This window comes from Diceros bicornis, chromosome 15, assembly GCF_020826845.1.
Source record: "Diceros bicornis minor isolate mBicDic1 chromosome 15, mDicBic1.mat.cur, whole genome shotgun sequence".
Taxonomy (NCBI): domain Eukaryota; kingdom Metazoa; phylum Chordata; class Mammalia; order Perissodactyla; family Rhinocerotidae; genus Diceros; species Diceros bicornis.
Window position 1 is genome coordinate 31,651,496 of NC_080754.1, and position 25,066 is coordinate 31,676,561.

The 25,066-nt window shown below is 40.4% G+C and overlaps 1 protein-coding gene across 1 annotated transcript in view; it reads left to right on the top strand.

Moving 5' to 3' along the window:
• The window catches only part of ATP13A4 (ATPase 13A4), a 117,204-nt gene extending 100,805 nt beyond the window's left edge, over positions 1-16,399 (top strand). Inside the window, exons 26-30 of the mRNA XM_058555563.1 lie at positions 4,718-4,889; positions 5,569-5,762; positions 6,870-6,958; positions 10,516-10,596; positions 16,187-16,399. Coding sequence (XP_058411546.1) covers positions 4,718-4,889; positions 5,569-5,762; positions 6,870-6,958; positions 10,516-10,596; positions 16,187-16,399 — 749 coding nt within the window. The remainder of the gene's footprint in view (positions 1-4,717; positions 4,890-5,568; positions 5,763-6,869; positions 6,959-10,515; positions 10,597-16,186) is intronic.
• Positions 16,400-25,066: the final 8,667 nt, after the last annotated feature.

Here is a 25,066-nt window from a genome sequence, read left to right on the forward strand (position 1 = left end):
GACCAATGTTTAAGAGTGTACTGCCTATGTTTTCTTCTAGAAGTTTTATGGTTTCAGGTCTTACATTCAAGTCTTTAATCCATTTTTGTTCACAGTACTTTTCACAATCTGAAATTGTGATATTTATGTATGTTTTTATTTGCTTTTGCCTGTCACCCCTCACCTAGAGTGTGTGCTTCATGAGAAAAGTACCTTGTATGTCTCGATTACTGCTGTATTCCCAATACTTCTAACAATGCCTGACATATCAAAGGAGTTCACTAAATGTTTGTTAAATCTATTGAAAGAATACCCTGCGACAGTCCTTACTGATAACAGAGTTCTTCACGTCAAGCCAAATCTATCTCTGTGTAACTTTCACCCATCCCAGTTCTGCTCTTTGGGGTGGCACAGAATAGTCTGGTTTTTCTCTCCAGAACAGTCCTTCACATAGCTAAAAACAGCTCTCATTTCTTCTGTGATTGTTCTCTTCTCCAGAACAAGGATCTCCAGGTTTTTCTCTATTTTTTGATAAATAACTTGATTCTTTTCTGTTTTTATGAATGATTAACATATATTCATTGTGAAAAGAAGATGGAAAACATTGCAATATATAACAAAGAAAAAAACACACTTTTATTCTACTATCCAGAGATAACCAATTAAAACATTATGATATATTTCCTTCTAGTCTTTTTTTTGTATATACAAATTAAGAAATTTGAATTACGTCCTCTATATAGTTGTGCATCTTGTTTTTTTCATTTAACTTTATGACTACTTTTTAATGTCATTAAATATTTTAATTCTTTTTTATTGTGGTATAATATATATAACATAAAATTCTCCATTTTCACCATTTTTTAGTGTACAGTTCAGTGGCATTAATTACATTAAAAATGTTGTGCAACCATCACCACTATCTATTTCCAAAACTTTTTCATCACCCCAAACAGAAACTCGGTACCCATTAAACAATAACTTCCCATTGCCCCTCTTCTCAGCCTCTTGTAACCTCTAATCTACTTTTTGTTTCTATGAATTACTTATTCAAGATGTTTCATATAAGTTGAACCATACAATATTTGTCCCTTTGTATCTGGCTTATTTCAATTAGCATAACGTTTTCAAGGTTCATCTATGTTGTAGCATGTATCAGAACTTCGTTCTTTTTTTTTTTCGTTGAATAATATTCCATTACATGTATATACCACATTTCGTTTATCCATTTATCTGTTGATGGACTTGAGTTGTTTCCATCTTTTGGCTATGGTGAATAATGCTGCAATGAACGGTTGCATAAAGTATCTGACTCCCTGTTTTCAATTCTTTTAGGTATAGGAGTGAAATTGCTGGGTCATATGGTAATCAAAAATTTAACTTTCTGAGAAATCATCAAACTATTTTCCATAGTTACTGTATCATTTTACATTCTCACCAGTAATGTATGAGGGTTCCAATTTCTCTATAGCCTCATCAACACTTGTTATTTAACTTTTTAAAAAAATTATTTTACACATTCTAATACGTATAGAATGGTGTCATATTGTGGTTTAGAATTCATTTCTCTAATGACTAATCACGTTGAGCATCTTTTCATAAGCTTATTGATCATTTGTATGTCTTCTTTGGAGAAATGTTTATTCAAGTCCTTTTCCCATTACTTAACTGGATTTTTTTCTTTTGGTTGTTGAGTTCTGGAGTTCTTCATGTATTGTGGATATTAAAATCTTCTCAGATATATGATTGCAGAAATATTCTTCCATTCTATGTGTCGTTTTTTCACTTTCTTAATGTCCTTGGATGTACAAAAGCTTTAATTTTGATTAAGTCCAATTTATCTATTTTTTCTTTTGATGCTCATGCTTTTGGTGTCATATTTAAGAATCCATTGCCAAATCCTAGGTCATGAAGATTTACCCAATGTTTTCTTTTAAGAATTTTATAGTTTTAAGCTCATGACCCATTTTTGTGCTAATTTCTCTATGTGGTGTGAGATTTGGGGTCCAACTTCACTTTTTTTTTTTTCTGCATGTGGAAATCCAGATGTCTCAGCACCATTTGTTAAAGAGATTGTTCTTTCCCACATTGAATAGTCTTGACACTCATGTTGAAAATCAGTTGGCCATAGATGTATGGGCCATAGGTTTCTGGACCCTCCATTCTATTCCATTTGTCTCTATGTATCCTTATGTCTACATGTATCCTTATGCCAGTACCACACTGTTTTGATTACTGTTTTTGTAGTAAGTTTGAAATCAGGAAGTGTGAGTCTTCTAACGTTGTTCTTCTTTTTCAAGATTTTTGTTGACTATTCAGGGCCCTTTACAATTTCATGTGAATTTGAAGATCACCTTTTCCATTCTGTAATAAAAGCCATTTGAATTTTGATAGGGATTGTGTTGAATCTATAGATTACTTTGGATAGTATTGACATCTTAACAATAAGTCCTCCAATTCATGAACATGGGATGTTTTTCCATTTATTTATGTCTTCTGTAATTTATTTCAGAAAAGTTTTGTTATTTTCAATGTGTGTATCTTTCTCTTTTGTGGTTATTTCCCTTTTTTGGCATTTTATTCCTTTGGATGCTATTAGAAATGGAATTGTTTTCTTAATTTCCTTTTTAAATTGTTCATTGCCAATGTATAGAAACACAACTGATTTTTATACGTTGATCTTGTACCCTGCAACATAGTTGAATTTGTTTACTAACTCTAGTAGCTTTCTTGTGGATTCTTTGGGATTTCCAATATATAAGATAATGTCACTTGCGAATAGAAATAGTTTTACTTCTTCCTTCTGATTTAGATCACTTTTGTTTCTTTTTCTTCTGTAATTGCTCTGGATAGAATGTCCAGTACAATGTCAAATAGCAGTGGTGTAAGTGGGCATCCTTGTCTTGTTCCTAATCTTAGTGGGAAAGCTTTCCGTCTTCCACCCTTGAGTATGATGTTAGCTGTGAGTTTTTCACTGCATAATATATTATCGTGGAGATTATATGTAACATCCTAAATTTATAACAATCTAGTTTGAATTGATACTTTAACTTCAATAGCTTTCAAAAATTCTGCTACTTTACAACTCTGTCTCCCCTTTTATGTTGTTATTGTCACAAATTACATCTTTATCCATTGCGTGCCCAGTAACATAGATATATAATTATTTGTTATGCATTTGTCTTTTAAATCATGTAGGAATAAAAAGTGGAGTTAAAAACCAAAAATATAGTAATACAGGCTTTTATATTTGCCCAAATAATTACTTTTACTGGACAAAATGAAAATGTCAATAAAGAGATAGAAATTATTAAAAGAGTCTTTAAAAAGAATTTTGATCACTTTACTGACATTCTCATTTTGTTCATACATTGTGTTCCTGATTTCCTTGAGTTCTTCGTCCATGATTTACTTTAGTTCTTTGAGCTTATTTAAGGCAGTTGTTTTAAAATCTTCGCCCAGTAAGTCCAATGTCTGGGCTTCCTCAGAGATGATTTTTGTCTATTTATTTTGTTCCATTGAATTTTATAATGTCATCACTCTGGAAATCAGATTCCTCCCCTTTTCTAGGGCTTGATGGTTTTTGAAGGCTGTAGTAATCCCTGTGTTTAATGACTTTCCTAAACTATTTTTGTAAAGACTGTATCAATTGTCATGTGTGGTCACTGAAGTCTATGTTCCTTTAGCTTTTGTTCGGCTAGTGTTTTGACAGAGATTTCCTTGAACTCCATGAGTTTAAAAACATGAACAAAGAAACACTTCTCCTAGTCTTTGCAGATGTTTTCCGTGGGGGGCACTTCAACACTTAGCCAGGTTTGTGCTGAGTCTAGAAATCTTCCAGAGCTGAAAGCTTAGGGTCTTTTCTCATCTTTTCTGAGCATATATCTTGCCCTGGGCACTTGCATGGCTTTCTATATTCCCCAATAGACACAGGTGGTTTTGAATGGTGTAATTTCCCAAAGAAACTTTCTTTAGCTTTTCTTTCCAGACTTTAGGCAGTTATTTTATTTCTCAACTGTAATGTTTCACTCCGGGTGACTGCGGGTAGTTTGTCAAGCAGTGTATGCTGCTTTTCTGCCCTGTATGAGTTTTGCATTAGGTGAAACAGAGATGAGCACCTTGCAACAGTCCTTCAGGTAGCCCCAGACAGGTCAGAACAGACATACAGAATAATTTGTGGATAAAGTCTGGTCTTTCCCATCTGTAACCAGGGACCAGGGTCCCCCACTGGGAATGCAGGCTATCATCTCCAAGATTGCAACTGAGCTGAGAAGCATAATGTGTTGTAGACGATGCTGTGATGAACATCTTTCTACATCTCTGAATTTTTAGCTTAGGAAAAATTTTCAGAAGTGGAATAACTATGTCAAAAGTTATAAACATTTTTCACTCTCTTTATATATGTTGCCAAATTGCCTTGTAGAAGGTTTGTGTCCATTTTTATTCCCACATACAGTGTATGAGGGTATGCATTTTATCACTCTCTCCCCTATAATTTAATAGTCTTTGCCCATTTAATAGGCAAAAAAGGCATCGTGTGTTGTCTTACATCCACTTTCTTAAGAATTCCTCATATGACTTGAATTTGAATCCATTCATAGTTTTGTTCCCTCAGTTTGTGATGCACTTCAATTTGTCAATCTCCTTAGATGTGTGATCATGAGAAGTTACACCATCCTTCTGATGAAGAATACATTTTCCTGTTCTCATAAACATAAAACTTGTATTTATTTTGTAGTGAATTTGAATGGTGCCTACCCCAAGCTGGTGCCTTTCAGACCTGCAGGACGGCTGATCTCCCCACCTCTACTGCTCTCTGTGATTCTCAACATTCTTCTCAGCCTGGCCATGCATATTGTGGGCTTCATTCTAGTTCAGAGGCAGCCTTGGTATTCCGTGAAGACACACAGGTATGATCACAGCCTCGATTTTAGCTTCTCATATTCTAATTTCTATCAAATGTCATCTGGCCCATGTGATGGGAGGCAAATGGGTCTTCATTCTTCCAAAGTTTTTGGCTTCCTTAAGTCCTTCGGATAATTTTCCAGTGATCTTCTCTTCTCTGTGGCACAGTTTGATAGTATCATTTCATTGGCACTTATCTCTGCCTGTCTTATATGATAATAATCTATGACCATCTTTTATATCCAGGGTGACCATGCATTATAGTTTGCCTGGGCAGTTCCAGTTTAAGCCTGATATCCCAATGAAATTATTAATGTCTTTTTCTTTCACATTCAAATCTGTTCTTGTTGGATGATAAATTGTATGATCACCCTACTTATAAATATTCAGAGATCTTAAGCCACCAGAGGGAAGAATCATAGCTTACTCATCTCTTTCTCTCCCACATAGCCTTAATACACATGATTTGTGCCCAGTTTATTGAGTAAATAAGTATTGAATCTCTCTCTTTCTCTCCAAAATAGAGATCTATCTGTGTTGGTTTCTTTCTCCTTATTTTTCAGTATATTCTTTCCCAAAGTGTAGGCAATCATAGAAGCATCGAGAGCATGGGGCCTTGTAGATACAAATGCTCCATAAGGGCCTATCATCTTTCTTCATTAGCTTCTTTGGTTTTCTTTTTAGTGCCTGCACAGTGCAAAATGAAAGCATCTCAAAGTTAACCATTTCTCCAGCTGCTCCAGGAAGAAATGGAAGTAATAGTGACTTCACAAGTTTTGAGAACACTACTATATGGTTCTTGGGAACAATCAACTGTATCATTGTGGCTCTTATCTTCTCTAAAGGAAAACCATTTAGGCAGCCAACCTATACAAACTGTGAGTAGAACTGCACCAGATCAGAGGTGAGAGGTCATCAGAGAGGAGGACAGATACACCCGGGTCACTGAGGGAGCAGCTGAAGAGTTGATGCTTATCTAGGGTGTCCTGACTTCCCATCCAGGGCTCTGTAAAACATATTGTACAGCCTCATTCTCTTGATCCTCTGCTCCTTTCCTTAAAGCTGCACTAAGTACTAAGGATTCTTTCTCCACCTCTTCCCTTCACCAGAAGTTTGTCTCTAGGTGTCTTTTTATGGGATCACTCCAAATTGGGAAGACTCATTTATTTCTCTCCTTGTCAGTACTTGTCAGAATTCATCCAGGAGGAGGTGGAGAGAAGGGTCGTAGCACTCAGCTGGAACACTGTCTTCTCCTGCCATGAAGACAATGGTCAGGGTGGCATTGTGTAGTTTGCAGACTGGGAGCGGGTCCAGCCTGGAGGAAACTGACCATAGATGAGTGTGGAGGCTCTTGGCCAAAGTACCTGCCACCTCCTTAACATTCTAGGCTGGGAGTGGGAATGTGTGTTAGGAGAAATAGGTTACCGAGTTAGCCTTTGGGACGTTTATGTGTATATCATCACTACCCCTCTAACTGGGGAAATTTAGAAGCACAAGTTGAAGAATCAATATCCTCAGAAAACTTGTTTGTTCAGAGACGTTTATTTTGCCCTTCTTCTTGGAATGAGAAAGCAGATGAACGCTGACCTCTACATGATTTCAATGTAAACATTTGTTTATTTACAACCCTCCTTCTTTCCAGAAAAGGATTTGAGCAGACGATTTGCATTAAAGAGATTCAGATACTTGGATGTCTTCAAGACATTTATTGGAAATGTATTTTGTCAATGTTACCCTATATATATTTCCCACTTTTATTAATTGAAACTTATAACATGCTTGTGAAAATTTCCACTTGCCTCAAGGACATGCATAGAAATTGTGGTGGTGAGACTCATTGCATAGGAATGAGTATTTTCTATCTATTATGCTGTGTTTGGATGTGGAAATCAAGTAAATTTAGTCAGTGTTAATCTAGAATATGTCTATCAAGAGGTGTGATATTCTGATTTCTCAAAATGATAGTTGTGTTCTTATTTCCTCAGATATATTTGTCCTTGTGCTGGTCATACAGCTGGGTGTGTGTCTATTCATTCTATTTGCTGATATTCCAGAATTATATAGGCGTCTGGATGTAAGTCTTATCTCTAGGATATGATGATGGTTTACAGTTATATAAAAAAGCAGATCGCAATTGCAATTGACATGGATTCTTGACACTGATTACTCTTTTGGGATGGTGGAGTTAAAAAGAATGCTGAATTTATTCATATTTTTTATTTAAGCTGGGCAGCAAATAAAATTCTATCTAGTCTTGAATTCAAGTTTATTTCAGATAATTGAACATTTTTCTTTAAAAGATCCCTGTGAGACTGGAAAAGCTATTTATACATATTCTCTTTCAAATGTGAGAGAATTTTCCCCTAAATGCTTCTGTTTTGAAGCTGTTTAAAACAGTGTTGCCTATAAACTTTCTCAGTTAATTCTCGAATCTGTATTTACATCTCTTTTTTTTTTTACCTCTTTAAAAATGTGTTTTTCTGTATGTTCATACTTAATGTCAGCAAAACTTACTTTCAAAGAGCCATACCCTACCTCATGAACTCTCTCAGATTTTGAGACAACTTTGAAACTCTATAAGAGACAGAAATTTTTTATATTCGAGCAGGGGAAAACATATTTTGATTCCTTTAACCTATCCTACCTTTGAATTAGAAGTTAATCATGACTAAATGTCCTTTAGACCGATACATAGAACACAGAAGAGATGATGAAAGGAACTGCTTGCGTCTCCATCTCAAAGATAAGTTTCATGAGGGCCAAGATCCTATCTTACTCATTCTTATATTACTAGTGCCCTGCGTAGTGAATGGCACGTAATGGCAATGAATGGTTGACTGGTCATTGCATATCATTGTAGACAAACCTTGGAGCACACAGTGCCTTCCAAACCAGCAATACCTTCATGAATCCACCTAGACATTTGACATATGAGCTAATGTCTACCTTTGGTTTTTATTTTTATAATTGTATTACTGTGGTTAACAGTGCAATTGCCATTGTTGTTAAGTGTCTTCAGGAATTAGATTAAATACTCATGAAGATAAATAGTCTTTGCCCACTAATCTTCTAAGTGGATTAAATTTTTAATCCTGCAAAAGATAAGGTTAAGGCATGTTGGGTTTAGTCACACTCCAATAGTGAAGACTCTTACAGAGAGGCTGGGTCGTCTGGTGTAACAAAATAGGGAACGTATTTGGTTGGCATGGAACCTGTGTGGAGTCATTGCCTGCAGGACTGCAAAGATTCTGCAAAGAAGTATTGTTCAACCCTAAAAATAATTATTTTTCTTCTTATTACATAAAATTATGGGTACATTTTAGAAAATTGTGAATATGCAGGTAAGGAAAATTATAACATTATTCACTATATCTTTGCATCTTTGAAAATTCAGATATTATAAATGTGCATTGACTGATTTATGAAGTTCATTTTATTTTAAATGTAATCATGCTGTTTTACAACCTAGTTATTGCTCATTTTTAAAAAAGCATGATTTTCTTTAATAGAGAATACACTCACATAGTTTAAAATTCAAAAGGTAGAAAAGGTATATAGTGAAAGTCTCCCTCTCATCCTTGTTCTTCAGCTCCACTTCCTGTCTCTGGAGGCAACCAATGACCCAGCTTATTTTACATACTTTCAGACATATTTTATATATATGTACACAAATATACATATATTTCTTATACGTATATTCTGCCACATTTTTACGTAAATAGTAGCAAATTACTACATTTGTCCATGTCTTCTGAGATGGAGATGTCAAGGTGAGATGAGAAGTGTAAGAAAGTTATTGGCGGGCCGGCCCCATGGCTTAGCGGTTAAGTGCGCGTGCTCCACTACTGGTGGCCCCGGTTCGGATCCTGGGCGCGCACAGACGCGCCGCTTCTCCGGCCATGCTGAGGCCGCGTCCCACATACAGCAACTAGAAGGATGTGCAACTATGACATACAACTATCTACTGGGGCTTTGGGGGAAAAAAAAGGCGGAAGATTGGCAATAGATGCTAGCTCAGAGCCGGTCTTCCTCAGCGAAAAGAGGAGGATTAGCACGGATGTTAGCTCAGGGCTGATCTGCCTCACAAAAAAAAAAAAAAAAAGAAAGTTATTGGAGCAATTGCCTGCCAGGGAAAAAAGATTAGAAAGCCAGAGGAGGTGGGGAGGGCACCAGGCTATAACGTGGGTCTGACCCCTGTGAAGAAGAGAGGGAAGGACGGAGGGCTAGATGAGCAGAGTTTTACACTGCAGGGCAGCTCTAAGGAAGTTAAGCCAAAGTCGCCCATCAGAGGTGTCCAGTGTCTTGCAAGAATGAGTGTGGTGAGAAGCCCCACTCACAGTTACTAGCTATGGGCAGCCCACGGGAAATGTGGCCTTAGTGTGAACGTGGTGGTCCGTTCTGAGTGTAGCAGTTGGAGCATCTGCCATTTGTCCTCCCAGCAGCAGGAGACCTGAGTGGAGCATTTTCATGGCTGCCACAACCACACACACAGTCCTTCACGTGTTCTTTCACGTGACAGTATATTATTGTAACTGTTCCATATCAATACATAAAGCTTCCTCATTCTTTTTCTATGTTAATATTGTATTTCATTATATATACATACCATGATTTATATGTAGTCTCTTATTGATAGACATTTATTTTGTTTCCAATCTTTTACTATTACAAACAAAGCTAAAGTAAAATAACCTTGTACATATATCATTTTAGCCATGTACAAGTATACCTCTAAGATAAATTCCTAGAAGTGAATTTGAACTTTTAATTTTAATAGCATTGCCTTCCATAGAGTTGTACCAGTTTTTTACTCCCCCCCAGTGTATAAGGCAGTGCCAGGTACAATGGAGTGCACTTGGCTTCATTTCATTCATTCATTCATTCATCTATCCATTCAACATCCATATGTATCATATATATCATGTGCCTGGAAAAGGGCTGGGGAAGACAGAAAGTAGGGGCAGAGACAGTAGTGACAACTTGATTGCAGCCCCACTTGCTTGGTTGGTGAGCAGCCTTGTGATGGCACAGCCCGTGCAGCTGTACTCACAGTCCTGGCCCCCCCACCCCACACCCTGGGCTCAAAAGCAGGGCTGAGCTGAGGAGAGATACAGCACCAGAGAGAAGAGGACAATGCTGCCCTTGTGGACGTTTGACACATGTAACCTCAGAGCCTCCTGGGGGCAGAGCCACATTCCCGTATTCCCTCCTAAAAATAAAACAACTAAAACATACAAAAAAACCTTTATTATTATTTTTTATTGTAAAGTGACCAAATTTATTTTAGGACGTTTAGAAATTACAGAGGAACTAAAAAAAACAAAGAAGAAGAAAGAAAGATAAAAGAAAAAAAGCAATAGTCATAGTTCCCAAATCATTGGAATCACGAGTTTCATACATACATAGAGATATATATATATAAAATGTATATATGCATATGTGCATACATAATAGGTATATATGTAACATGTATATATGTAATATGTGTATATGGAATATGTATATGTATATATGCATATGTCTATTACATAAGTGATTTATAACCTATGAAAATATACGCTGTGAACATGTGAACATTTTTCCAGCATATATTTGTCTTCAGACTAACTTTGCTTCTTCATCTTTCACCAGCTGCTCTGCACTCCTGTCCTGTGGAGGGTCTACATTGTCATTATGCTCGGCTCCAATTTCATTGTGTCCTTTGTTGTGGAGGTGAGTGTCCTCAGGCTGGTGATCACTGGGCAGGGGCATTCTTTGGGAGTCTGAAATAGGAACAGCTCAACAGTGCAAGGGGCTCCTTTCCTTGGCAACATGAGCAATGGCGATTTTCTCGGGTGAGTTACGAACAAGGCATTACTTTTCCCATCTGTGAGGTGGAGATGGGGAGAATGGATTATGATCTCTAAGGTCCTATTCATTTCTAAAATTCACAAATAGAGACCCAACTCAATTCATTTTTTGAAATTGAGATATGACTCACGTACTACAAAATTCACATTTTTAAAATGTACAATTCAGTAGTTTTTAGTATATTCACTGAGTTGTGCAACCACTATCATTAATTTCAGAACATTCTAATCACCCCAAAAGAAATCCTCTACCCATTAGCAGTCACTCATCATTCCCCTTCCCCCTCCTCTACCCCGTGGCAGCCACTAATCTACTTTCTGTCTCTATGGATTTGCTTATTCTGGACATTTCATATAAAGGGAACATACAATATGTGGCCTTTGTGTCTGGCTTCTTCCACTTAACAACTTGTATCACTTTTACTTTATAAATGGAAAATGAGATTCCTACTGAGCTTTTTCCAGCTTTTATTCTTCAGCTCCCATTTGCTCCATTTCCTCAGTAAAATGAACTTGTGCTCCCCCTTTCTTTCGCTACCTGGTTCACTCTCTCCTCTCCAACACTGTTAGACACAATCTCCATTCTTCAAAGCCCCCTGTTGGGCAGGAGGCGTCGTGGAAAAGGCACCCATTCTGAAGGAGAGGTGAGCTGCAGGATTCCGTGGATCCCCATTCCTGCTCCTAGTTACAAGCCCGGGCTTGTTCCAGTGAGGGGGGATTCATGGTGGGCTGAGAGCACCTGGAGCCTGGCTTCTCTGCAGTATTTTGTAGGCAGGTATTCAATGAACTTTCCTTAGTAAGTGGGCTAACTGCGGCACAGGAGCTGGTAGCAGAACAGGACACAGAATTAGGGTACTGGAGCTTCTCTCCATATGCTAAACCAGGGCTTCTCAAACTTGAGTGGGCATCAGAATTGCCTGGAGGGTGTGTTAAAACATAGATTGTCCAGCCCCGCTCCCAGCATTTCTGATTCAATGGGTCTGGAGTAGGCACAAGTTTTTGTTTCTGACAGGTTGCCAGGTGATCCTGATGTTGGCTCAGGGACCACACTGAGAAGCATTGTGGTAAACCATATGGTCTCCAAAGCCAACAAATTAATGTTACTGCAAAAAGGCCACAATCTGCTTGCCTTGAGACAAAGCCAATTGTCAAGAGGCAAGATGGTGGAAAAGAAAGGGCAGTTTATTACAGCTTGCTAGCAAGGGGACAGAGGGCTGACTAATGTCTCAAAGAATCATCTTAAGGGGGCACAAAATCTTACAGCAGTTATATAGGCCATTGGGTTATAGGGGAGGGGGTTGAGAGTGTTGACTTTCTGGTGTTACAGGCTGGGAGTGCCACACCAGATCTTTCAGTTTTCATTGATGATGGCTATCAGCACAGACTCTCTGTTCGGGGGTCAGCACATTCCTAAGGAGCTCAAAAGAACAAAGTTATCATCTTATCACAGCTGGGAGGTACACGCACAAGCAGGGGTCTTAAAATCTACAAAGCAGTTAGATTTACTGGAGAGTGCATATCCAGCTGGAATAGTTTGTCAGAAGTCATTCAAAGTTACAATAGGGCTTCTTTTCTACAATATGGCTTCCCTCATGTCAACCTTGTGTTGAGCCGGTATCACGAATAAAAGAGCATCGTCATGGCTGTCATACTGATTTGCAGAAAAATGGTCCTTGCCCTTTAAGGGATAATCTTATGGATATATCTTGTCTCTGTCCATGATGACATTATTTCCTCTGTCTAGTACATCTTTCCTCATTTCTGCGTGTTGAAATGCTATCTCATCCTCTATGGCACAGCTTTGGTACTATCCTCTTCACGAATCTTTCCTGATGCTTGGATCAGTTAGGCAAATAACAAACCTCAACTAACAGTGGCTTAAACAATAGAGATATTTATTGACTCACTTATTAAGAAGATTGGAGGTAAGTGGCTTTAGGGCTAGTTTAACAACTCAGTAGCGTTTTTGGAGATCCCATTCTTTTACTTTTCTGTCTCATCATCCTTAGATGTTGGCCTTTCATGATTGTACTAACTGTCTGTGGTGCCCAGATAGCTTCCACATAGCTGGGCATTATGTCTGTTTTGAGTGCAGGAAAAAAAATGGAAGGAGAGGCACCAGCAAGCTTTTCCCTCAAGTATGAACCTTTTATTAGAAAACAGAAAAATTTCCCGCAGCCCACCAGCTGACTTCCTGTTATGCCTTCTTAGTTGGAACTGTTCATTGTCATCCTGAGTAGAAAAGGATTCTGGGAAAGTGGATCTATGCCAAAAAGTTAGATAAGTTGGCTTAGATTATTTATGACTTTTTTCCTTTTAGGCAGGCAAGGGAGAGTCAGGAGGAATGGGCTGTAGGGTAATCAAGCAACAAAGTCTGCCATAATTCCCTAGCAGGAAGCCGTTCTGCTGTCAGTATATTTGCAGTTAAGAGCAAAAGATTCAGAGTCGTCTATCTTGCTTTGAATCCTGGCTCCAACCTTTCTTGTTGTCTGACTTTGGGCAAGTTCTTCCACTTTTCTGTGTCTTTGTTCATCATCTATAAAATGATGATAATAATGGTACCTTACCTCATAGGGTTACTGTGAGCATGAAATGTGAACAGTGAAAAGCATATAGTAAGTGTTTAGTAAATATAAACTATTATTATTATATTATCTCTTGTGGAACTTACCATTTCTTATTTTGTATCTATCAATCATTCAGGCATCCATTTATTCATTTACTCTTTCCACGAACATTTGTTGATCATGTGCTGTGTCCTAGGGCATGATGCCCATCGATAATAATGACATAGGAGTAGAATTCACAATCTACAGGAAGCCAGTGGACAAGGGCTATAGTTACTTGTGTATCAATTTTTTTCACTCACTTGCCATTAAACTACGCTGGCAAGAACTCATCTCAGTAACTATGGCACCTAAAACCCTGCTTTATTCTAACATTAGCTGCGTAAAGGTTTATTCAATTATCAAATGTAAGAAGTGACCCTGCTCACCCCCAGCAGATGGAGAGGGTAATCTGATACTCATGAAAGATAAAGTTTCTCCTTTGTTTCTCATGGTGAATGAGAAATAGAGACACACACATAGATGTTTAGTGTAGGTTCCCAGCAGCTTCTGAGAAATGACATTGCGGGGTTCAAGCTCACACCCCAGGATCCTCCTTGCAGTTAGCCCTTTCTCTGCTGTCAAGGTACTTAGGGACAAACCTGAGTCATTTGAGATGTTGGTGAAGGCAGTTGTAATGGAGAATTGAGGACACTAAGGTTTCCTGCCTCATGAGGTAAGCCTAGCAGAGTAGGTAAAGACTACCTACTTTATTGTGGATGCAGCAAGAGCTTTTCCTCAGGAGGCTCTACGCATGTCTGCCACAAGACACTAAGGGATCCTGCTATGGGCTGTGCTGGCCCATACTACCTGGCCAGCCTGGAGCAGAGATGGTCCAGAAAGGTTCTGAGGAGACAAGCATGGAGGATGGCTGGCCTCCTTTTGCACAGCCCCGAATATTGTCTGCTCTGCCGAGAGGTCTAAACCTAACCTTGGCCGTAGCCCTGATCTTAGAACAGCCCAGAAAACAAACAGTTTTGAGTGAGACCCTATCCTTTCTTTGCTGAGTCTCATGGTCTAACTAACCTCTGACTAACAGGCAGAGGGGCTGCCCGCTCTTTTGAGTTTGTATGTATATGTACGTATGTATATGTATATATGCATGAATTATTTGAGTAGCCAGTCAGAAGAGCTCACGTGGTGAAATTTTTTTTTTTTTTTTAAGAAATGGTATCTCATCAAGCCTTTCCTTTTGTTTCGAGCTCTGCATTTAATTTACAATGTAGAGTGACAGGACAGATCATCTCTCAGAGCTTCTGTTCCCCTTTCCAGAGCAGCAAAGTGATACAGGCCATCATACACCTAGAATTGTAAAAAAATTGTAAAAGAACTCAAGGCAAGGCATAGAGCACTAAAGTTCTTTTGTGTGTGTGCGTACATGTGTGTGTGTTTTGTTTCATTTGTTTTGTCTAAAGCCTGCTAAGATTTCCTGGGGGTAAGTTAGATCTTAAAGCCTTTAATTGGATACCAATGATCCTGCCTTATCCTAGCTCTGAGGAAAACTACTCTCCTCTAGTTAATTAAGAAGGACAAAAATCCTTGCTGTGGGAAAGTGGAATAACAGGTCTGGCAGGGGACCCCTGAGGTTTGCAAGATGCTGATGAGATGGCTGTTTGGGTTTTTAACAGCCTGCCAGCAGATGATCAGTTTTTAGAGAAAGACTTAGACTAGCTGTTCTTTATCATTTCCGCAAGCAATGGGGCTCAAATGTCAAAGAGAGGTGAATTTTAGGAAAACCACTATCTCTGGCAAAGTTCCCTTTAGAATCCTACAGAATTAACCCTTACGGTTTAGCAAAGATACCACTGATAGACACCAAAACCAGTTCTAATTCTGTGGGACAGCTTGGCTTGTCATATTTTTCTCTTTGTTTCTTTCATGATAACTTCTAAGATGATTAACCTCTGTGACCAAATATAATAAAAATGGAAAAATTAACATGATAACCTTTCATCCGTTGTGGATTGTAAGTTATAACCTGGGCTCGATTCAAGGCTCAGCCTAAATCATGAAATAAAATGGCAGTCCAAAGAGTTTCCAAAGAGACATCTTTTGTAATTTTAAGAAATGTATTGCAATGAAATATTTGTGGGTGAAGGTTAGAGACATATGTTTACCTGGCCACAGTGCATAGCATTTGTTAAATGAATAGCTCAGAAAGGCGGCGAAGGGCGGCTCATATTCTGAGCTGTGCCAGCCCTGTGTTGTGAGGAGAGTTATATAATCCGTATGACAAACACAAGAGGAAGGAATTATTATTTCTAATCACTGAGGCTCAGATAGGGTAATTAATTTGCCCATAGTAGGTGTTAGAGCTGGGACTCTAATCCAGATCTGTCCAACTCCAAGACTGTGGCCCATATTTCAATTTTATCGACCTGTATTCATGACTATGCAGTGATGTGCCAGGGTATACCAAACCCACATAGTACGTGTGACACATCTTTCTATAGGGTCAATTTCATTTGGTGGTAAGTAATTTTAAATGTCTTTTTTTAATTAAATCAAATATGAATGTGGTATGGAGTGGACTGCAGAATTTGAATGATTTTAAATTTAATTTATATATAAGATTCAGAAGAAATTTCATCCTTGAGGCTGACTACTTCAAGCTATGTTTCCAGATTCTTGAAACTATGTACTTCTCTCTTCTCCCAGAAGAGTTCTTTAAGAGCGAAAGTTTGAGAGGCTGTGAAACCACCTTGGATTTGTTTGTCCGGGGCTCAAGTTCTTTGTCAAGCTAGATCTAAGTAGACGATGCAGTAGTGCCTCGTTGTGGTCTATGGAGAGCTGTAGCCTGGAAACACTTAACCTCTGATTGTAAACAGTAACTCTTTTATTTTGCAGGAAGCCATTATTGAAAACCGAGCGCTGTGGATAATAATCAAAAGGTGTTTTGGCTATCAATCAAAAAACCAGTATCGGGTATGGCAGAGGGCTTTGGCAAATGACCCCACTTGGCCCCCGATAAACCAAACCTCCTACTCTGACACCCCGGGGTATGGCAGGGAAGTGTCTTACAGCAATCCGGTCTTTGAGAGCAATGAGGAACAACTTTGAAGGCAATGAGATAAACATGTTGATATAATGTAGAAATGACAACAAAAGGGACCAATTTCAGTGATTTTTTTTAAGCAATGAGACTCTTACAATATCAGCTGGAGTTTTTGGAATCAAAAACCTATCAAATCATGGTGACAAATTAAAGTCTGTTTGACAAAATACTTTCTACAGAGCAGAACACTGCCCCAAGAGTGCTTCCGTCTTGGCTGCTGAAAGTATTAGAGGTGTTCAGTGAATCAAGAGTGGACCAAGGATGGCAGTGGACCAAGAGATTGGGAGACTAAAGGAGAAGGAGAATATGCAATCTTTTTTCTTAGATAATATATGTTTTAAGTGAATTGAGGGAAAGTAGCAGTATGTGTAGTCATAGAATTGTAACACGTTAAAGATCATTTTTGAATTCTCATTTCACTGATGGAAAAATGAATGCAAGGGAACTATCACACCAATCTTCACTGTCTGATTTCCTTTCCTTTGTCATATTTATCAAATTTGAGGTATTTCCTTCTCCTTCTGGCCTTCACCTATGTAATAGTGAGAATAGGCTAAGCTGGTGCTGCAATAACAAGCAACTCCCATATCTCAGTGGCTTAACACCTAAGAGCTTCTTTCTTGGTCCAGGTGACTCTTTAGAGTAGCTCTCCTCGGAGTGGTGACTGCTTCAATCTGATGGCTCCACTGACTCAACACAAGGTCTCCATGTTTACTGTGATAAGGGAAGGAAGACTGCAGATCACACAAGGGCTCTTCACTGCCTCACCCCAAAAGTGGCACATATCTCTTCCATCACCCACATCACCTTAACCAGGGATTTGGCAAAGAAGCAGAGAAATGCAGTCTCCTGTATTTAGGGCTGGCTTCGTGGGCCGATGACCTGTGTAGTCACACAGGGCCCCATGCTTAGAAAGGCCCACACTTGGTTTAATGCTCTGCTCCTGCCATCTTGAAATTCTTAATTTTTGAACAAGGATTTCCATGTTTTAATTTTGCGCTGGGACCCACAAATTATGTAGTTGATCTGGCTTGTGTTCCTGGGAAAGAGAGGAAAGCAGCACGTATCAAAGTGTTCTGTCTGCTAACTCTGCGTCTCCCAACCCTGTAAACTCTGTGTTTTAAGAACCTCTCATATCGCATGCCCGACTCTAGAAATTTTCACTCCCCTGCTCTATTATTTTTGAGAAAAGTTAGTCTTGTGCTACAACATCATATGCTATCATCCACGTAAGTCCTCACACAACCTACACATTTCTTAAGTTTGAGGCTTCAGTTTTCACAAAACAAAAATTTTCCTTATTTCATCACTGTTACAGTTTGGTTATATTGGATTCATCTAGCAGAGAAAACACTCGGGATTCTGTTAGCTCAGCAGACAACCCTGAATTCTGGGAGAACATCCACAAATACTATTTTAAAGTAAAAGCAAAATCTTCATTATGAACATCAAGTCACAAGTGAGTGTTCTGGGCAGGGCTGAGTGTCTTGGCCCACGATAAGTGGCTGGCTTTGCTACTTATCAATAGCATCTGCCATCATTCCTTTCCCTGGCTGAACTACTGAGCATGGTTGGTGGCTCTGTAACTAGATAATTCTGGGAACATGGGGTTTCTCAGCCATGATGGTAGCTGGCTGAGGTACCATCGAGCAGTCATGATGGTTGCTTCTGGCTTTAAAATACGATGTGAAGAATCATTAAAATAGGCTGCAGAATCATTGTCTTTTTTGATATAGAAAGAAATGTTTTCTTTTACAAAGTCAACCTCAGCAGAGATGCGGCAGCTCTGAATGTCTTTTTCTAAAACTTATAGTTTTTCTCATCTTTCAAAAGTGGAGGGTGATGAGCAGGGGCAAATTGGCGATGGTCTACAACCTAGTGACCAGCAAGAGCAATGTGCACGATTAGTTAGAAAAGCCCTGCACCAAGGGCTGTCACCTCCACTAGCTTATTTGAGTTGCACAATTCTCCTGGGACTCAGGCAAGGAAGGGCTTATCATCCCCACTGTACAGATGAGAAAACTGAGATTCAGGGTGAGGAGAGCAGACCAGGCCTCAGACACAGATCTTCTGAGGGAACCTTCTGTTGCTTCCAAATACCACCTAATTACAAAGCTCCAGCAGAGCAGGGCGTTTGGTGTCATCTGACAGTCAAACAAAGGGTGCGTTTCTTATTTGCCAGGTGGAAGGAGGCACTCTTTTGTTAATGCCAGGGCTTCCTGTTCAAATGAATTCCAGGCATCCTGCCAGACTTGGGCTAGAGGTATGTTCAAAACAAAATGAAACCCAAACCCACAGGGTCTGTTTGTCTTTCTGAGACTCTGAGTTGCTCTTGTCTTGGTCCTAAGTGAGTCCATCCCCAGCAATTGGTGCACGGCTGGCAGGGAACAGGGATGGAGAACTCTGGTTCGCCACCAGCCAAACAGTCCTAAAATCTTTTCCAAAAGGGACTTATTCTGAAGACTATGCTTGAGACCAGCTACATCTTAGAGGCAGGAAGTGACAGGGTAAGGGGTGCTTAGCCTGGAGAGACAGAAAGTCAGGGGAATTGTGAGAACTGTATTAAAATGCTTGAAGGGTTACTGTGAGAGAGAAGGCTCCTACCTGTGCTGATAAAGAGCGTGGTGGGAATGGCTTCGGGCTGACACGAAGACCGCTATCCTAACAGCACTGACGGAAGTAGAGGCTGGTGACTTCACGAGGTGTGTGCTCTGTGATGTTGGAGGTGCCAGTGTCACCTCTGGTGACTCCAGTGGATATTCAAAGACCAATTAGAGAAGGAAGTGAAGTATCAGATGAAACTCAGGTACCTGCAAGATCCCTTCTAGGCTCGATACACCCAGTGTCTCAGTCTTATGCAGTGAAGTGAAGCATTTACTGCTGCTGCCCACACAGAATATCAACCTGACCCTCGTGGGGAGATGGGCTGGGAGGATGGGCTCTGGCCCTGTGAGGTCCCACGGTGGGGACAAACAGACTTGACTGCTCTGTACCTTGGAAGGTGGCTTCTAATGGGAAGAAGAGCCTAGAAAAGAGGGTGCACAGTGAGGGGTCCTGACTGCCAAGTTGACAGCTGGGGAATACTTCTGATGTGTGTATATTCTTAGAAAGAGGTGATTGAAAATTTTGAGTAAAAGAACGTGAGAGAGTGCCCCAAACCCGAGGGCAGAGCTACCTGCACCCAATACACTTTCCTGACTAGGACTCGGAGGAGAAAAGGACACAGTCACCTGCTCCAAATCATTTGAGAGGGTCCCCTGTATGTTCCCTCCAAGGTATACGGCTCTTACTTGCAGAGAAGAACGCTGACTCCAGGCTCTCCTCACTAAATATGAGAATGGAAATATGTCTGTGCCCTCTGTGTCCTTATGTGCTCACGGAAGTGTGCATGGGCACACTTGTAGATGCAATGACTGGGAAAAGTGATTATTTATTTAGAGCCTTGTATTTAGTTTATGCTATAATAAATTATTCTGTACAAAAGAGGCAAGTAAAATCTATAATTCTGTTGTTCTAAAAATCAATGTCTCTCTCTTTCTCTCCCTCTCTGCAGTGGAGTCTTTCACTCTGGCTAATAAAATGGTGTGGTCTACTCCAGTAATGTTGAATCAAAGAAACATCTTTACAAAGTTCCAGGTGTTTCGTAATACTGCAGATGCTATTATTTTCTGCTTCATACACATGGCATTACAGTGTACAAAATACTTTCATATTTGATCTCTCATTTAAGTCTTATAATGATCTTAGGAGGAAGGCAGGGAAAGGATTATTATCTTCCTTCTGGTGATGAGGAACCAGACTCTCCAAAAGGCTCAAACTTGTCCAAGGCACACAGTGAGTTGAGGAAGGAGTTGAAGGAGGAGGAGCTGGATTCAGATGCAGGACCTCTGCCAGTGAGTTCCCTGCTCTTTCGCTTTCCCACATTGTTTTCTCCTGGTTGAAATGTGCATAATATGTGCAACATATTGAAAAACAAGAAGGAAGCAAGGCCACTATCCAATGGATTGCCATCATGAGTATAATTTCCTCCAGAGAGAGTTTTTAGTTTTCGTAGACCTTCTCTTGAACCTGACCATCAATCACAGAAAAGGTCAACTCCCACAGCCAAGAGAGTAAAATCATAAAACGAGAGCCCTGTGAGCCTATTTCATGTGATCAGATAAAGCTCTAGTCCCTGACTTCAGTCTCCAGGAGCAGAAACTTCTATCTCTGCTTGAACTTTGCTCAACCCCTGCTTTGTACAGCTTTTTAGGGTCATATGGGTTCGCTCTCGGCTTTGTACTATGCTCACTTTTTTAGGCATTAAAAAGCTTGAAACCTGCTGCCACACAACATTCTGTCTGACTTCTAGTTTCTATTAGACTTGTTAAAATGACTCTCTAAACTTTATCACAAAATAACTTCCTTCAAAATTAAACAAACACACAAATAACAACAACAAAATACACCTCCCCTGCAGCCGTTGAGAGAGGGTTAGGAGTGAGCCAGCCCGGCCTTCTCAAACACACCACGCTTGTTCCTTCCCCAGGAAGACTGCATTTGCCATCCTTTCTGCCTTGGATGCTCCCTGCCCCCAAACTCCCCACCTTCTTTGCTGACTCCTTCTCCTTCAGGTTTCAGCTCACTTGTCCTTTCTTTCAAGAAGCCTCCCCTGACCACTTTATCTAATGTTGTCCTCACCCCACTAGCTTGATTTGTTTTCTATAGAGTACCTCTTCAGGGGTTTGAAATTGAAAGAGCACTACTTGTTCAACATCACACACCTAGGAAATGAGTGACCTGAGTCTAAACACCCAAGTCCACTGACTTTCAAATCAAAGTCTTTTATGTTCTTCACACCCAGCCAGATTCTGGTAATCAGATGAGCTAATCCACTGGGAAAAAGAATGTAGGTTGAATGAACAGCACTCAAAGGCTCATCTGGATTTTCCCAGCTCTATTTCCTTGCTGTCTCTTCCCGACTCTCTCTTGTTAGTGTTTCAATTCCGTGAGAAATCTGACGAAGCATTGGCCTGTGATAAAGGCTGCACACATATCGACTATGGAAACTGTTGAGTTTGAGTTGTGGATGAGGGTGACTATGCTGCTGAAAGGTCTCACATATGTTGCATGTATTATGCACTGCACAACTCAAGGGGCACCGTTCACGTTGTGTTGCAAGCCAAAAATGGTGGCTCTGTGTAATGTCAAGAAAGCTTTGTGGGTAAGCGAGGACTTTTACTTTTGTAACCACAATCACAGGTATGCAATGAAGAGTCCCACCTGTCCCTCCTCCAATCAGTTCCTAAGTCCTTGCACTCTTTCTTGGCTGTGTCTCTCGTGCAGAACCTCCTCTTCTCCAGGCCCTTTGCCACCACCTGCCTGATTATAAGAGCCTCTTAATTGGTCTCCCCGATTGAGGTCTCTCTTCTACCTTTGCTTCTCAAGGTCTCTATGAATTCTATTGCCCAACTCTGATCATGTCATGTCAATTGTCAGAAACCCTTCATAGTCTAAATTATCTACCAAATAAAGTACACATTGCTTAGTAAGGAATTCAAGGCCCTTTGCGTTGGCCACATCAGGCCTCACCTCAGACATTTCTCCTTCTTATGCCCAATAATGCAGCAAATTATTATTCCCAGCATTCCGTAACTCACTTATTCCCAACGTACGGTAACTTACTTCCCCACCCCAATACGTTTCTCATGCTCTTTCCTCTTTTGGAGCGTCAATAATTCCTACTCGTATCTTCACACATCCAAATCCCACCCATTTCTCAAGATCCAATTAGAATGCCACCTGATCTGCCAAGCCAGACGGCAGATCTCTTTTATCTGCACACCCATCACACTCTACGTACCCATTCTTTGTGTGGTATGCAGATCTCTTTACCTTGGATTATGGTCCTGTAGTGTTTCAACTTCCTCCAACCCCCACACAACCCCACTTTAACTAGAGAGCACATTCTCTGAGGGTAGGGACCAAGCCTGATTCATCTCATCTTCCCACTAGCACAGGGCAATGGTTGGGCTCAGCAAGCAGCTGTGGCACGAATGAATAAAAAAAATACAATCACTGGAACATTCTGTTGATTTATTTCTCCTCCTTTGTCTGTAAACATCTGCTTTCCATTCAGTACGATGAAGCTTATCTAAAACAATAGGGCTATGAATGAAAACAACCAAAAGTACAAAGTATAGTGATTCCAATGTTGTGCTTAATAAGTTTGGCTGTCCATTTATATGGTGGGCGTGTGGAGGTGTGCCATGGAATTAGAATGACTAGGTATATGCTGCACAGACTATCTCAATATATAGAGGACGCTAGAGGTTTATTTGTATGCGAGTGCAAAGACTCTCCTAGGAAGATACTCAACCCAAGGGAAGAGAGAATTGAGGCAAGCAAATTTGTTTAAAAACCAAACATTGTGGGTCTGCCCAGTGGCATAGAGGTTAAGTGCGTGCGCTCTGCTTCAGCGGCCAGGAGTTCGCGGGTTCGGATCCTGGGTGCGCACCAACGCACCGCTTGTCAAGCCATGCTGTGGCGGCGTCCCATATAAAGTAGAGGAAGATGGGCATGGATGTTAGCCCAGGGCCAGTATTCCTCAGAAAGAAGAGGAGGATTGGCATTGGATGTTAGCTCAGGGCTAATCTTCCTCACATACACACAGAAAAAAACCCCACACGTCGGATATTAGGCTGCAAGGGCAAAGTTTGAATACAACTGGGTGTGTGTTTTTCAATCTGTTCTCTGGTTTCACCCTACCTTTAGGAACTTTTGCAAGAGCCTGAGGAAGAGAAAGCTATGATGGAAAGAGAAATAGAGACAGAGATAGAAAGAGAGAGAGAGAGGCCCACTCAGTGGACTGTGTGTTAGAGTGTTAAAAAAGCAGAGCAAAGGGAATCCACCTGTGGCCTCTGTCACGTGGCAGTGATGTGACTGTGGGAGCACAATGGAAGATGCATGTTGCTAGTGGCTGATGGTATCATACAGAGACACATAGGTGACGTAGTCTGACCATGTCTCCAAATGGCTGACGGAGATAGAAAGTGGCTAATAGAGATGGAGAATGGCCAGGGGTGACACAGAGTGACTGTGCAATTGCAGAGGCCTGGGGTCCCCCACAACCAATCTTAGGGTCAAGTAACGCCCACAGACGCCTCATAAAGGTGGTAGAGATCATCTGAGAGTGGTGGCCTATGGCCGATGGAGCCAACACAAGTTGGGCAAGGGGAGAGCATGCTGCAACCAGGAGCCTTGCAGGCAGCATCACATGCAAGGGGCTTCTGTGGACCGTCTCAGTGCCTTAGGAGGGACTTCAGAGTGGTGGGGCTTTTGTGATTCTGTTTTTGACTGCTGTCCAGGCTTATGTGACTAGGGAAACATCGATTATAAAGATAGGAAAGATCCCTCCCCACTCGGTGAACACCTGTTTGGTGAAAGTCCATGCAGGACCACTCAGGGGAAAGCATTCTAAGAAAGCACTGCAGAGCCCAAAGTTCACTCTGTTCCTGGTCTCCTCGGGAACTGAGCAAAGTACAAGATGAGGTAACTCAATAGCTGGCTGGATGCTCTTTCCTGAAAGCTGAGCCAGTTCTCTCTTGACCCAGCCCCAGGTTAGCCTTGAGAATTTGATGAAGGCTTAAATAGCGTCAAGATTTCAGCATAATCCATGACTAACAGGAAACCAGTTTGATCTGAGGACAATTTTGTACGTTTGGATTCTCTCTGGGTGAATCTCGGAATCTGATTTGGTCTGGATGCCAAGAATCATACTTGGAAAAAGCCCAATCTTTGTAGCTGCCCACACCTCACCCTGGCACAGCAGACGGGAAGATTCACAGGTTTCACAGGCAGGGTGAGTGGCTTGGGCCAGTGGCAGTTGGGTCTGCACCTGGAGCCTGTGTGAGGGCTTGGGGCACACAGGAGCAGCCACATTAGCTGAAGTCATGGACTCTTGACCAGTACCCTATGTCTGACCACATCATCAGGGGCCACACAGCACATGGATAGATAAAGTCAGTCTCAAAACTGTCTCTTTTGGGCAATGGCATTTGGCAGTTAAGAGTATAAGCCTAGGAATCAGACAGGTCTGAGTTCTAATCCAGACTTCTCTGATTTGTGATTTTGAGAAAATTGGTCATTCTGTCTACATCTTGGTTTCCTTATCAATTGGCATAGGAATATTATTTATTATCTCAATCATAACTGCCAAAACCAAAAGAGATGTGGCACATAATTTCTTCCCCTTCATCTCCCAAGCTTTAAGGAGGATTCTTAAGTCTTATCCTTGCACACAGTATAGCTATTTAATGTGCTGTGAATCAGGAAAGGAGTAAATAAAAGAAGGCGTGAGTGAAGAATGAATGAACTAAAGAACACACTCCAAACTACTAGAAATTGAAGGAATACAATTCTATTTTAATTAAAATGTAACTATCCATGATTTACTAATTGTTTAACATTATTCTTTTTTATTTATTCTCTCTATTCTTGTTTATTTAAAATAAGATACAGAGTGACCTACTTCCAGCCTTTGTTCACATGATCTATTACTTCCACCTCAAAAGAGTCACCTTTCTTCTTAGATTTCATTTTGCAGCCCTTCTCATCCCATCATTGGACTATTCTGAAGGATTGCTTTTTTAAATTGGCCCTTCTTCAGTGATTTGCAAGTCTACAAGATCTCC